Genomic DNA, 12,658 nt, shown 5'->3' on the forward strand with positions numbered 1-12,658 from the left:
AATTAATTTAGCAGCTTCGGAAGAAACGACAACTAACGTTTCCGTTTGTTTGTTTGTTTGTCTTTATATTGGGTTTAATTATTTAGTACGTAATTTATAATTAAGGTGGTGCTTTCAAATTTAACTAACAAAACATACTTCTTAATTAGGTTTTTAACTGCATTATTAAAATAAATGTTTCTACGCCTCCAAAAACGGTCTTATTAACTAAAAAAAAATTAACATAAAAATAATAAAATAAAATAAAATAAATAAATAGCCATTTATTTTTGTTTTCCCCGGTTGTTTTTTTTATTTAATTGTAAAAGTAACTCTTCAAACTTGGCGCAAAAAAAAAAGCAAATTACTATTGTAAAGTGAACCTGTAAATAATTACATACATATAAAACCGTTTTTTCAGTGGCGAAATACATCTTGTTGCAAAAAAAAAATATTGCATAAAATTAACATAATTATTATGTAAAGTATAACAACAACAACAAAATTAATAATTACATTTTTTTTTTGTTATAATTATATCACCCCATTTTTCCTCGTCTAAGTTGCGGTAGAAATAAAAATTTAAATACCAGTATAATTTTTTTTGAAATCCTTCATGTTCTTCAAAGTTCCGAAACACTTCGTACAATAGAGCTATTTCAATCGGGGGGGGGGGGGGAGGAGAGATTTGAGGCGGGGTTTCTCTAGTCCCCGCCTAGGCCCCATATTGTGCGGGAAATTTAGCATAAGAGTTCTTCAGCGGCCCGCACGGAGGGAGGGTGAAAACCGGCTCCGTTTATTGGCAGGCCCAACTGTGACGTTTCCCCCTTTCAACTGATAACTATAGGTAAGGCGCCACCATTGTTAGAAGACACACTAGGAATAGGGAGCTAACAACTGGCTAGAGGGAAGAGATAGTCTGACGTCACGCAGCCCCTCTCTGGTAGGCATTTTTGCACGTAGAATACTGTTTCCAACTGTTAGGGGGGGGGGATGAAACTCCAGTAAGAGATAGAAGGGTGTGACGTTTCAGGGTCAGAACTATTAGCTACCTATAGACCCTTGTTGAAGGTCAGGGGTCAAATAGAGCTTGGTGTGTTGAGCACCTTATTTTCTTAAAACGGAAGGAACATTGATGGGTATGTGGACAACAAAAGACGTGTAAATTAAGATGTGACTTCAAGCAATACAGACCATCCAAATTTTTTTGGTGGACTGGTCAGTGGTCACATACCAGTCAATGCTCACTCTTGACCCTCAAATATCTAGGGCGTCCTATTCTTGTGAAAACGTCCGCCATCTTGTCAAAGTTATAACGATAACATAAGTTCATAAGATTTGTTGGCCATAAGTTTTTCACTGGTTACTGAGAGCTTGTCATGAAGTGAATGAGGTAGGTCATAGATTCGAGGTAAAGCGACGCCTGGTCAGGCGCTATCAAAGGCTTATTAATGCATACTAAATAGGAAGATGAAGTCCTGCAAAATTAACCACCGAGTGTAGCCATTCAATTCTCGCTTCTCGTTCTCGAAATAGCTCGAGATGCAAGACTAGCATTACGAAGTATAGGTAGCGTCATACTTTTGGAAGGAACATATCTTATAAACTTATACAATACCTAGTTAGGTATTTCTCCATATCAAATTATAAGGATTATACAATACACATGTGGAAATTGTTGCCAGTTTCTTGTCCTGATTTGAAAGGTCACTCTTAGAGTTACAGTTGATCTGATCATATCTTTTACGAGACGCTAGGATCAATGAGGCAGAACATAAACAATGAACTAAATAAAAGTGGTGGGTAAGAATCACCAGGCTCCGTTATGTTTAAGGCACTCAAATCAATCTAGGTAAACCCATATATATTTACAGTTCTTATTGACTACCAAAACATATTTTTTTCTGAGACTGATAAATAATGTTATATTTTTAGACTGGGTTATTATTTCTCCATTACAAAACTAAACTTACGTAGTTATAAATTTGAACATAATTATTTCTTGAAGTAATCAACTTTATTTAAGGATATAGGAGAGCGTCTCATTAGGTTCGAAATTCGAGGCAAACCCCTTAATGTTCGCCTTCGTTCTCTACCTAAGGATACAAGACGGTAAGGGGTTGAATATATATTGCATTGTAATAGTATAGTCCCTGCCTTTAACTGTGGTATTAACTGAGGATGAAATTAGTTATGATTTTATACTGAAGTTTAAAAAGTTCGATGTATTTCATCCAATTTCTTTGAAACAATAGAAGCGTAGAGGGATTTCTTGTAACAATAGTAAATAATAGCAACAGTAAATACTGTTGGGGAACGAATTTGTAGTTTCGCAACAGTAAATACTGTTGGGGAACGAATTTGTAGTTTCAACTGCGCTATCACTTCTTAGCCAATATATATTTTTGTCGAAATTTTGATTAGATTTATATATCTTACTAAATTAAAAGGAAAATGTTATTTACTTAGACCCCTCCTATTTTGTCCGATCGCCAATAAGGTAAGCAAACAAATCTTATGAACTAATGGAGGGAAAGTTAGAGAGCGTGCCACAGATGTGACATATCCCTTACCTTTCTCCGTATTGTTTCCATCCCAATGGATAAAGATACTTAACCAATCGAGGTGTCTAATAGTTCGAAATTATCGATACTTCATGAACTAAAATATTCAGCAAGGTATTTTTCAAATTGTTATTTAAGTTCAAATTCAGGTCCCAACTCCAAACATTATACGATGGCCGATGCCGATATATCTTTCTAAATTACGAAGATAGTATTAAACCCCTCGGACCGTTGTTGTCTTACTCTATCCTTTCCAATAGCCAATAAGGTAGACAAAACTGTTCCCGCCCTTTTGAGAAAAAGGACATGCGCAAAGTTACCTTTCAAAAGTTATTCCATTTTGTGGGTTTGGGTTAGCTTATATATATATATATACGTTCCCAGGATGCCTTGCCTTAATTTCAATGATCAAGGGCTGTATAAAAGACAATATAGTGAGTGGTAAAACACAAAAAAAAAGAAAGGAAAAACAATGGGAGGAGGTAGGATGAGTTGTTCAAATCAGGGGGTATAAAAGACCACGTTCCTTGATGGTCTGTCTTTATCATAGACATATCCTTGCCTGAATTGGGTTCGAAATCGTCTAGTACCGTAACATCTCACTCCTGGGAGATACTGTCCACTACAAGAACTACGTTTAAATCTTTCAAAATTTTTAACTTAAATATGAATTCTTACCTTCAAGTTGTTTTGGTTGTTATAATAGTCGCGACGACTCAAATTTCATTTGGATCTGCCAGTGGTAAGAAGACTTCCGGTGGGAAATATTTTGTTCTATAATTTTTTCACTACTTTAGTTTTGATTCATTCATTATCTCGTTCCGAAACCTTTTCTTTTCTCTATTATTTTAACTTTTGTAATTGAAAATACGATGCTGAAGTAGATAAGGTTTAGATGTCGTAATGGGAGAATAATGTTGCAGGGAAAGTTGGTTATAGTATCGTAATTTGCCTTAATTTCAGTTCTAACAAAAGTTCTACAATTTATTTCATAATGTTTATAGAAACAATTACGGTGTTTATGAATATACCAAAATTAAGTCACTATATACTACGTTGAGAAATTTAAATACAAACCCCAATTTGCGTAGAATCCCCCAAAATATGAGTATAATCCCTTGGGAAGGGGTTAAATTACAGGTTTTGATCCTTTTACATTGTAGGGAATCATAGCAGCACCGTCGTAATTAAATTCGAGCGACCCTAGCTTTATTAGTTTATTTTGGTTTTAATTAGAAAATGAATATTTTAATAATGAGCGTATGATCAAACTTTAATTTATGTAAGAAAACACCCCATATTTTTAAATTAATTCTAAAAGATATAAGATAGGTTAAGAAATAGAACGAACTAATGTAGTTGTAAGATATCTTTGAAGTTTGGCGCCAGCAAGAAAACAAACCTCGCGCACCATTAAATCCTTCAGTTTAATGTGAAATTTAACTGAATTAAACTAATTCAAGTGTAGAACGTCTAGAATACCGCACTCTCAACTCGTTCCTTAAAAATGAACTTTTACCATCTATTTTACCCATTTAGATATAATTCTTTTTATGGATTATGTCAGTTTATGTCGAATACATTTATTCCTAAATGAAGCTAATTAACACATAGTATAATACATCCATGAAATGAGAGAAACACCCTTCGAAAGAGGCGTATTTTCCTTCCATCCATATGGCCCGTTTGTTTATCTGGTCAAATTATTACCAGAAATTACGATATCAATTACATAAATTAAAAACTAACTTCACTTGGAAAATAAATAAATAAATAAATACAGGTCTCAAAATTTTCTAAGAAAAATGACTGCAAATTTATCTCAATTTTTTCACAGGCAGAGTTCAAAAGCCAAATTATATTCCAATGCAAGAAGGTATGATTAGTGTATTTAAATATAAATCCATGTTACGAAAATGCCTATTTTTTCGTAAATATGGCCAAGTCCTGTGATATACCGTGCAAAAACGGTCAAGTATAAAAATATTGGTAAAAATGTCTTATCATTTTGTTTTTAAAAATTTCATCACATATTGTTTTAGTTCAATATATGTTAAAGGAAACATTCATTATACGTGTGTTATATAAAATTTGTGTGTTTTATATAATATATTATATTTCATCGCTTTAAATGTGAAATATTTCGTTTTTCGAGGAAACAACGTATAGAGTGTGATGTAGGAAATTGCCCTTTTGTGTAAACTTTGTGTCTATAGTCTAATCCAATCTTAAAAGGGTAGAGTTTATCGTTTAAATATTGGGGAATATTTATTCCTTTTTAAGAATGGATTCTTCTATATCAATTTCTGTTTCTTTGCGCAGTGGGGCTAACCTTTATCCGGGGTGGTGGATTAGAACGTAATACTTCCCTGCGCCTCTATTTCACGCAAAGTACGATGAAGTCATACTTAAAATTTGTACGCACCTTTTTTTTGGCACAACCTATAGAAAACTACGCACAAAATTATGTTTATAAACGCAAAGTGAGAATGAAATGCTAAGAAACACCTAAAAAAATTATTATCCAAGATCTTTCTTTTTAGGCAAAATACGTAACATTTCATCCTCACTTTAACAGGTAGCGATATATTACTAATTACCTACTATAGTTAAAATGCGCGTTGTTCTACGAGTTGCATGAATATTTTAACCTTACATTCCCACACTATTCCTAATCATTCAGGCTTTAATTTATTATATTTCACCCTATTTCCACCGCATGCTTAAACATCCTTGATTTTACATTTCATGAAATATCCTATGTATATACATAATATTAAAACCATCGCCAGTTAGCGAAGCTATCCGTTGTTGTCTTTGCGAATTAAGTTACTAATCACGTTTGGCAGACAGAAAAGGCATGCAGGGTCTTTCTCATTATTATTAATTAATTTTTTATTAACTTAGGGTCAAGAAGTTTACCAATTTAGACGTGGGTTAATTTAACCATCACTTGTGGGTGTGGGCGAAAACGAATTGTATTCCAATTGAAGCCAATCGAGTACTTGCTTCTATTTTTGTTCAGATTCCGGGCACGTACAAAAAAACAATACGACATAACTACTAGTACCCATCCAAACCATAGACTTTCCATTAGGGATCTTTATGGGGGAAATGAATGAATTCTTTCCTATTTTTTCTCGCTTTTTATCTATCTCAGTTTTCTTATCAACTTCTTACGTTGTTTCAAAGATTCCGAAAACTTTGGGGAAAAAGTTCCTTATAAAATAAAGTTCTTCGAGAGACTTTGATTGTTCAAAAGAAATTCTACTTGTCTAAAAATAATACCAATATTTATTGATTATTTCGTATACTTGTGTTTCGTAAAATTTTCAAAGTTTTTCCAAGTCATGGAAAACAATAAAAGAAAAAAAATGTAGAGGTGACACGCGGAATCTTTATTAATTCATCTCCACTTATGTAGGAATGAAAATTATATTAAATTAAGAGATGTGGGTGGATGGATCTAGCTCGGCGCCCACATATCTCAAAGTATGATTGTGGATTTGCGAGAATTCCCCGTGTCTCTTCTATATTATACTGTGGAAAATCATTAACGCAAAGTTAATTGGCCATATGTGTCGAAACTTTCTAGTATTTCATCCGTGTAACTTTAAAAATCTTAAGCCTTTTCATGTGTTATGAGTCTCATGATTCATGACTGATGTAAAAAATAGAGCGTATGTTTGAATTTATTTTCTAATACCTTCTATCTTTTGATTCTCCATTCCGCTAACAGGAGCTTGCCAACAATATGGTCATAGTTGTTTAGGCGGTAAGCCTTTTTTATTGAACATATTATTAGGAACACATTTAAGAACCGAGAACATTTAAAAGGTAGAATTATTCCCTCCCAACCAAAGATGGTTGGCTGACTATTCACTACACGTTCTCGGGTTTTTTATGGGTTCTCAAGTTGCGTGTGTAAATTCCGAGTAATTCCCTTTGTAATCAATCCCTCCCTAATTACTCTACCAATTACCCCTCCAACTTAATGGTTATTAGGACACGGCAAGCGTAACGGAGGCGTAGAAGAGTCCGAATCCTCGGACACCATGACGCCGGATTTCGCCCTACCAGTACCAGATCAAAACCAAAGGTTAATGGATGTTGAGAAACAACCTTTTACTAGTTGGTACTTATCCCTCCTGAGACCGAGGTCCTCCTCCGGATCAAATTCTCCTTATTATAACGCTAGGATGATGAATAAGTTGTTACAGTTCGTTGCCACGGCCAATGATGACGAATGATAATTAATTGTACTATCGTTAAAGGCGTCAACTAAATTATGTCGAATTAATGATTTTCATTAATTTACTAATTGTAAATTAATGAAAGAAAAATTAAAAAAAAAAACACTGCGAAAGGAATAAATAAATAAATAAATAAATAAAGATTAATTTTGTATATCAAACAACTTGAATGAAAGAATATAAGCCTGAATTGTATATTATTACTTACATTAGCACTTACATACATAAGATCACTGGTTATTTCTTTTAGTTGCATCTAAAAAATCATTTCACGCTCTGCAGCTTGTGAAATGACTTTCCAATCTAACAGAATTTGAACATCTTAAGCATTAATTTTTTGAATTTTAATTAGAACTTCATGTTTTGCTTAGCTTGTAAGTCATTAATTAACTTCTATTAATGAGATAGAGTTAGTCTGTCACAATTACTTTAAGAAAGGAGCTCGAAAGTAATAATTTATTTAACCCTAGCTAATTTAGTTGAATTTTATATCGCTTCTCAATTAGCTGCGCCAAATATCACACTCAACTACCTAGGCCTAGTAAATAATTTCCCGTAATCGCATAGCTATAGTTAATCAATTAAATTAGGCCCATTTTAATCTTAATTAGGGTTAAATCAATCTAGTTGCGAATGCGATTGAGAGAAAGAAACGACCACTATTTTATAATTCATTATCTAAGGGAGTTAAACCTAATTGCTTTTTGCATTGCATAATTAATTTCAAATGACCCTATTAATTCTTAATAGTCAGATGGAAAAGTTCACTTGATCGAGAAAAAAAACAAACCCTAAGGGTCCCCTTGTCCAATAGGGCGTAAAAATGTTATTTTGTTATAAAGTTTCATAATATATTGAACTAGCTAAATAGAAACCTTTAAAAGATAATCCACAGATACAGTTCTCGTATTTTTTTAACAGCGAAAGTCTTTCAAAAACACGATAATCCTACGCTTAAGTAGGTATGAAGGGTGTAACAATCTTTATTGAAAATATGTTTTTTCAAAAAGAGGTTAGTAAGTAAGAGCTCTGCTAATCGTTGCTACCTTTTACATTTATTTCCATTAGTGGGTTGTAACTAATAGACATATTTTGTTCTTACCCTAGTTAAACAAACGTCAGGTAATTTCTTTAAAATTACCGGAAGGCGATTTAACATTTTGGTGACACACAAAAGATATGACCAAGAAGGGATATCCAGTTTATTAGGGAGAAGGTATAAGATGCCTAAGTATTCTCGAGCCATAGTCCCAGTCCCCCTTTCAAAATAAAAGGGGGGACGTGAAAGGAGGCCGGGCTATTTCGCAACCTCTCCTCAGTTGGAAATACGTAATTTTTGTCGTTCGCGTTGCGCTGACGTGAGTTTTAAAGAACAAATGAGATGATGCTGGTTGTAATTTAGAGACGGGGATTAACTCCGGACCTATGTTTGGACTGGAGATGGCTAGAAATGTGGCGAATTTATACCTTCTCCCTAGTAAACTAGATATCGCTTCTTGATATGACCTTAACTAGGTAACTTCATTATTTAATTCAAACTCGAGAATGATTTTGAACATTTCTTTTTCAAACGGTTTAATAATAATATTAATATTATGTAAAAAAATAAATTCAAAATTTCTTTTATAAAAAGATAATATTCATGAAAAGGGGGAGGGAAAAATAAACAGGTTTATTTTTTAGAACTTGTAGGTCTCTACGCGTTACATTAAATTTTACAAGCGTCAACGCTGCATATATTTAAATTTAATGAGAACACCAAGAGAGAGAGAGATTTTGAAATAATTATTGGTGAACGAATACCAATGAGGGTACGTTTTCGTAGTACATGGTTTTATTTTGAACGATGGTAGACCTATAAATTTAATTAAAGTGATTAATACATTTAAACTTAAGTATTTTCATATTTATATACAATTACCTAAATGCGACTTCACCGGAAGTGCCAGGATTGGGTGTCCATTCTAAAACCGAGGCTTGTTTGGGATGAGGGTCTTTATGGGTAACGGATGAACATTCGGGCATTACAACTAACCCTTCACCCGGACCAAATTGACCTACGAACTGACCCGTTTGTGGGTCTTGCGCCTGGACAATAAACCCTCGGAAAAATTCATTCGGACTCGTGGAAAAAATATTAACTGTATAGAATAAAACCTAGTTAATATATTTTATTTTAAAATAATTTATATTGAAAAGTGTGCAAAACAAGTGTTGCCAGCCATTTGTGACATGTGCATTTCAACAGAAAGCTTTTAGTATTCTGTTCGATTCAGTTCCATACCCGAAAAGATGCTTGAGTCACAAATTACTGGTAACCCTGAACCGGGGTTAAAGTTAATATCTTTACCATTAATTTTGCTGCCTGGTCTGTACTTAGTTGTAGATTGAATAACCAAGAATGGGCTCTCTTCGGGTAATCTGGTAGATTTACCGTGACCTCTGCTTGGGCTTAGGGTTTCGCAGGCTTCTGTCGGGGCCCCTTGTGGGAAGGCCCATACAACGCTTATAAGGGACCCTAAGGTCACTGCAAAGCATATTATAATTCACAAATAAATCATTAATTAAACAAAAATAATTAATTAACGTGTTTGCTCCTAATTTGACACTAAAAGCAGTTCAACTATAATAAACCTAGTCTAATCAGTTCCAATTTTTAAAGTTCAGGAATACATATTTACACGTTGATAACACTAAGAATACTTAAATTACTAGAATACATATTTACACTTGGAATTATTAACCCTTATCGTTAAATAAACGAAACAACAGAATTAGAAACTTACCCAAGAGAGCTGTCTCTAGAATTCCTTTCATATCGTGAAAGCGCACCAAATTTACTCAACTTTATAAGAGAGACGCTGGTAAAGCGGAATGGCACGTCTTAACGGTTAGCTTCACAGAGCGATTCTGACCCATTTTTTTGCCCGAAGCTCTAGGCGAAACGGGGATACCTTTAAAAGTTAAGCATACATACATACACTTCGTGAGTGAGACGAAATAAATGCCTTTCGCTTTTTCTTTTCAACTTATTACGATATAACTGAAACTAACAAAGGTTACCCGAAAGGCAATTTTTAAAGATACAGCATAATCGACCCATAAAAATAATTAAATATTGGATATTTTTCCAAAACGCGTTTTTCGACTTTCCCTCGAGTCTTTAGTTCAAAGGTAACATTTTAAAAAATGGGGGTAAAATAAGTTGCGACACGTTAAAACATTAAATTAATTTCAATATTATTTAGTTATACAGTAGATGGGATGGTTATACCTTAAATTATTAAATAAATTTCAATGTTTTTTTTTTTAAGTTTTGGAAAAGAAATAAGTTCGCAACGTATATAAGACAAATTTATTAATTTCAATATTATTTAATTATATATTAGATGGGATGGTTATTCCTTTAAATATTAAACAAATTTAAGTGTTTTTAAACTTAGGAAAAGAATCAAAGTTCCCAACGTATATAATTTATTCTTTAAATAAAATAGTTACGCTCCGCGGAAGATGTTCTATGATTTAATATAATTTTCCTGTTCAAATTTAATGATGTCTTTTCTTTCCTCTATTTTCTCTAAAAGATTAAACAACATAGATTAGAAAAATTATGCGAAAAGTCATAAAAATATTTACCTTTCAGTTAAAAACATAAAATAGAAATATAAAAACACTGTTTATTTACAATAAACAAATCTTTAGAATTAGAATTCATACAAAACTTCAAATATCAATAATTCAGGAATGTATGATATTTGTTTTTGATATACATATTTCAGTATACATTTCGTTAAGCGTACACTAGAGGAAGAATTACTAGGCTTATATATATATATAAAACTCGTATATAACACTATAAATAAATATAGTACCGGTATTGTGGTATATTTTGATCTAAGGTAACTTATAATTTATTTCGAAGAAGATTTAAAGGTATTCGGGGATGAGCAGGCAGCAAAAACTCATTGAAATCCTGTTTTCTTCGTTACAAAGTTCGAGTGAGTGAGTGTTTGGTATAATTCCAAAGTTCAATGATCCTAAGAACGTTAATTTCTCATAACGAGTTATTTATTTTTATATTAATATACGTTTAGTTTAAATTAAAATAATTGGGTCTAGGCCATGGGGGGGGGAGGAAAAAGATAGATTAAGTTTAATTAAGTTAATTTCATGGGGGTGTTACTGGATTTATTTCCTCATAATCAATATATGGATTAGTTGGTAAGGTTGGTGCATGGGGATTCATTTTTAATTAATAAATTGATTGTGAACTTATCACTATAGGATTATTTATACTAATTTCATCTTAAAGGTAATTATTAATTAGGATAGTAATTTAGATTATTACTAAAAGTTTCTGGGTGTATTAATGGGTGGCGGTAGTGTTTCTAGGTCAACGGTTATTGAAAATAATTTTGAATTGGTTTAATATGATCTCAAAGCCACAGAGAATAATTAGGGCTATCAAAACGTTACATTATTGTGTTTCAAAGTTACAAGCTCTAAAAGTTTTTGTTGTTGGGGTCATGACCTCCAGTCAGTTATTTTCGTTTGTTTCACTGTATTTGTAAATTGAAAGCCCATTGTATCGACTTCTAATTGATCTATTATGTAGTATAAGAGAAAAAATAAGTAAAAAAACTCAGGAAAAATTTATCTTTATGATGACGTGATGATGAGTTCATCATAAGCCAATCATAGTAGAGAACACGCCCACATCACGTAGTTTCATCAGTGGGAATAGGGAAATACAGATTCCGGTGTCGCTTCTAATTTTTCCTGTGAAAATAAAGCTAAGGTACAAGACCCCACGATACATCGTTTGCCTCAAGGCATTACTGACGGTACAATTGCTCCTTTTACCTCTTGTCTTTTTTTACCTCTCCGTGTGACGTAGTCCAGGAGAGGTTCTGTAACGGCCGTGTCTGTGTGTGTGTCTGTCTGTGTGTCTGTCTGTGTGTCTGTGTGTGTGTCTGTGTGTCTGTCTGTCCGTTGTTACACCCACGTGACCGCGTTCGCAGTTTGCGTATCGGAGCAAACGTGTTCCCAATTTCCGGACCGCATTGACAGTTCACAGAAATTTGGAAAATTGTATTTCTCTCCGTTGGCTACTCTATCCTTGAGTTCTCGCACCACCATGTTTCGTCTTCGTCCATCCCACATGAACACCAGTTTGGTGCTTTTCTGGTTTCCAACACCACCATTTTCTGTTCTTTGTCAATCCCACATTGACTCCAGTCTGCACGTACACTGGCTTCTAACACCACCATCCACTAGTCTTCCGTCTATTCCACATAGACACCAATCTGTATCATTGGCTTCTACTCCATTATCATCGTTTGGTTTTAGGATATACGCGGCGATCAGCTAGGGTTACGAGAAACGTCTAGCCTCCCTAAGGTGGGATCGCCACCATAGGTTTTCGCAATTGCGCTTTTTCCTTACTATTATAATGGAAACGAATCGTATATATACCCCAAAATTTGAAGAAAGCGGGCAAGAGGGGTACCCTTCACTTTAAACGTCAATATTAGCAAAGTTTGAGAAGATAATAGGTATAACTTTATTTTAAACGATTTAACTATTATTAATGTTAATTATTGAAGATTAAAATAATTAAAAATAATTATATTTATTTAAATATTAAAGATAAACCTCTCGTGCAAAGAGAGAGAGATTAAATCATTGCCTCCTATATCTAACAAGGCCCCGTGCATGCGATATATTTCCTTCATTGCCTCCTATATCTATCAAGGCACGTGCATTGTGATATATTTCATTCATTGCCTCCTGTATCTATCAAGGCCCATGCATTGTGATATATTTCATTCATTGCCTCCTATATCTATCAAGGCCCGTGCA

The 12,658-nt window shown here is 33.7% G+C and overlaps 2 protein-coding genes across 3 annotated transcripts; one reads left to right on the plus strand and one right to left on the minus strand.

Annotated features, from left to right (window-relative positions):
- Positions 1-129: 129 nt before the first annotated feature.
- LOC149651450 (uncharacterized) lies at positions 130-6,975 on the plus strand. 2 transcript variants are annotated; one of them, XM_089848375.1, is made up of 4 exons: positions 130-3,025; positions 3,094-3,300; positions 6,283-6,318; positions 6,549-6,975. In XM_089848375.1, the coding sequence occupies exons 1-4, from the start codon at positions 3,016-3,018 to the stop codon at positions 6,791-6,793; spliced, it is 498 nt and encodes a 165-aa protein (XP_089704501.1). In that variant the 5' UTR covers positions 130-3,015; the 3' UTR covers positions 6,794-6,975. The 2 variants fall into 2 exon arrangements, with proteins under 2 accessions (XP_089704501.1, XP_089704502.1); XM_089848376.1 differs by having other exon boundaries at positions 3,094-3,285.
- A 1,379-nt stretch (positions 6,976-8,354) lies between these two features.
- On the minus strand, positions 8,355-9,887 carry LOC149651451 (ferric reductase 1-like). The gene is made up of 4 exons (XM_089847104.1): positions 9,583-9,887; positions 9,147-9,323; positions 8,718-8,937; positions 8,355-8,651 (listed from the first exon to the last, which is right to left on the minus strand). The coding sequence occupies exons 1-4, from the start codon at positions 9,611-9,613 to the stop codon at positions 8,582-8,584; spliced, it is 498 nt and encodes a 165-aa protein (XP_089703230.1). The 5' UTR covers positions 9,614-9,887; the 3' UTR covers positions 8,355-8,581.
- Positions 9,888-12,658: the final 2,771 nt, after the last annotated feature.

Source organism: Phalangium opilio, unplaced genomic scaffold (assembly GCF_054372755.1).
Source record: "Phalangium opilio isolate 3A_F unplaced genomic scaffold, DU_Popi_V2 ptg000082l_1, whole genome shotgun sequence".
In the NCBI taxonomy this organism is placed as follows: domain Eukaryota; kingdom Metazoa; phylum Arthropoda; class Arachnida; order Opiliones; family Phalangiidae; genus Phalangium; species Phalangium opilio.

What these genes read in the sequence shown, in the direction of transcription:
- LOC149651450 (XM_089848375.1), top strand. An exon ending in CAGTGGTAAGAAGACTTCCG is followed by an intron (nt 3,301 to 6,282) that starts GTGGGAAATATT and finishes TTCCGCTAACAG; the next exon opens with GAGCTTGCCAACAATATGGT. An exon ending in TGGTCATAGTTGTTTAGGCG is followed by an intron (nt 6,319 to 6,548) that starts GTAAGCCTTTTT and finishes AATGGTTATTAG; the next exon opens with GACACGGCAAGCGTAACGGA.
- LOC149651451 (XM_089847104.1), bottom strand. Translation starts at nt 9,613, where the DNA reads ATGAAAGGAATTCTAGAGACAGCTCTCTTGG. An exon ending in TCTAGAGACAGCTCTCTTGG is followed by an intron (nt 9,324 to 9,582) that starts GTAAGTTTCTAA and finishes TATGCTTTGCAG; the next exon opens with TGACCTTAGGGTCCCTTATA. An exon ending in ACCAGGCAGCAAAATTAATG is followed by an intron (nt 8,938 to 9,146) that starts GTAAAGATATTA and finishes TATTCTATACAG; the next exon opens with TTAATATTTTTTCCACGAGT.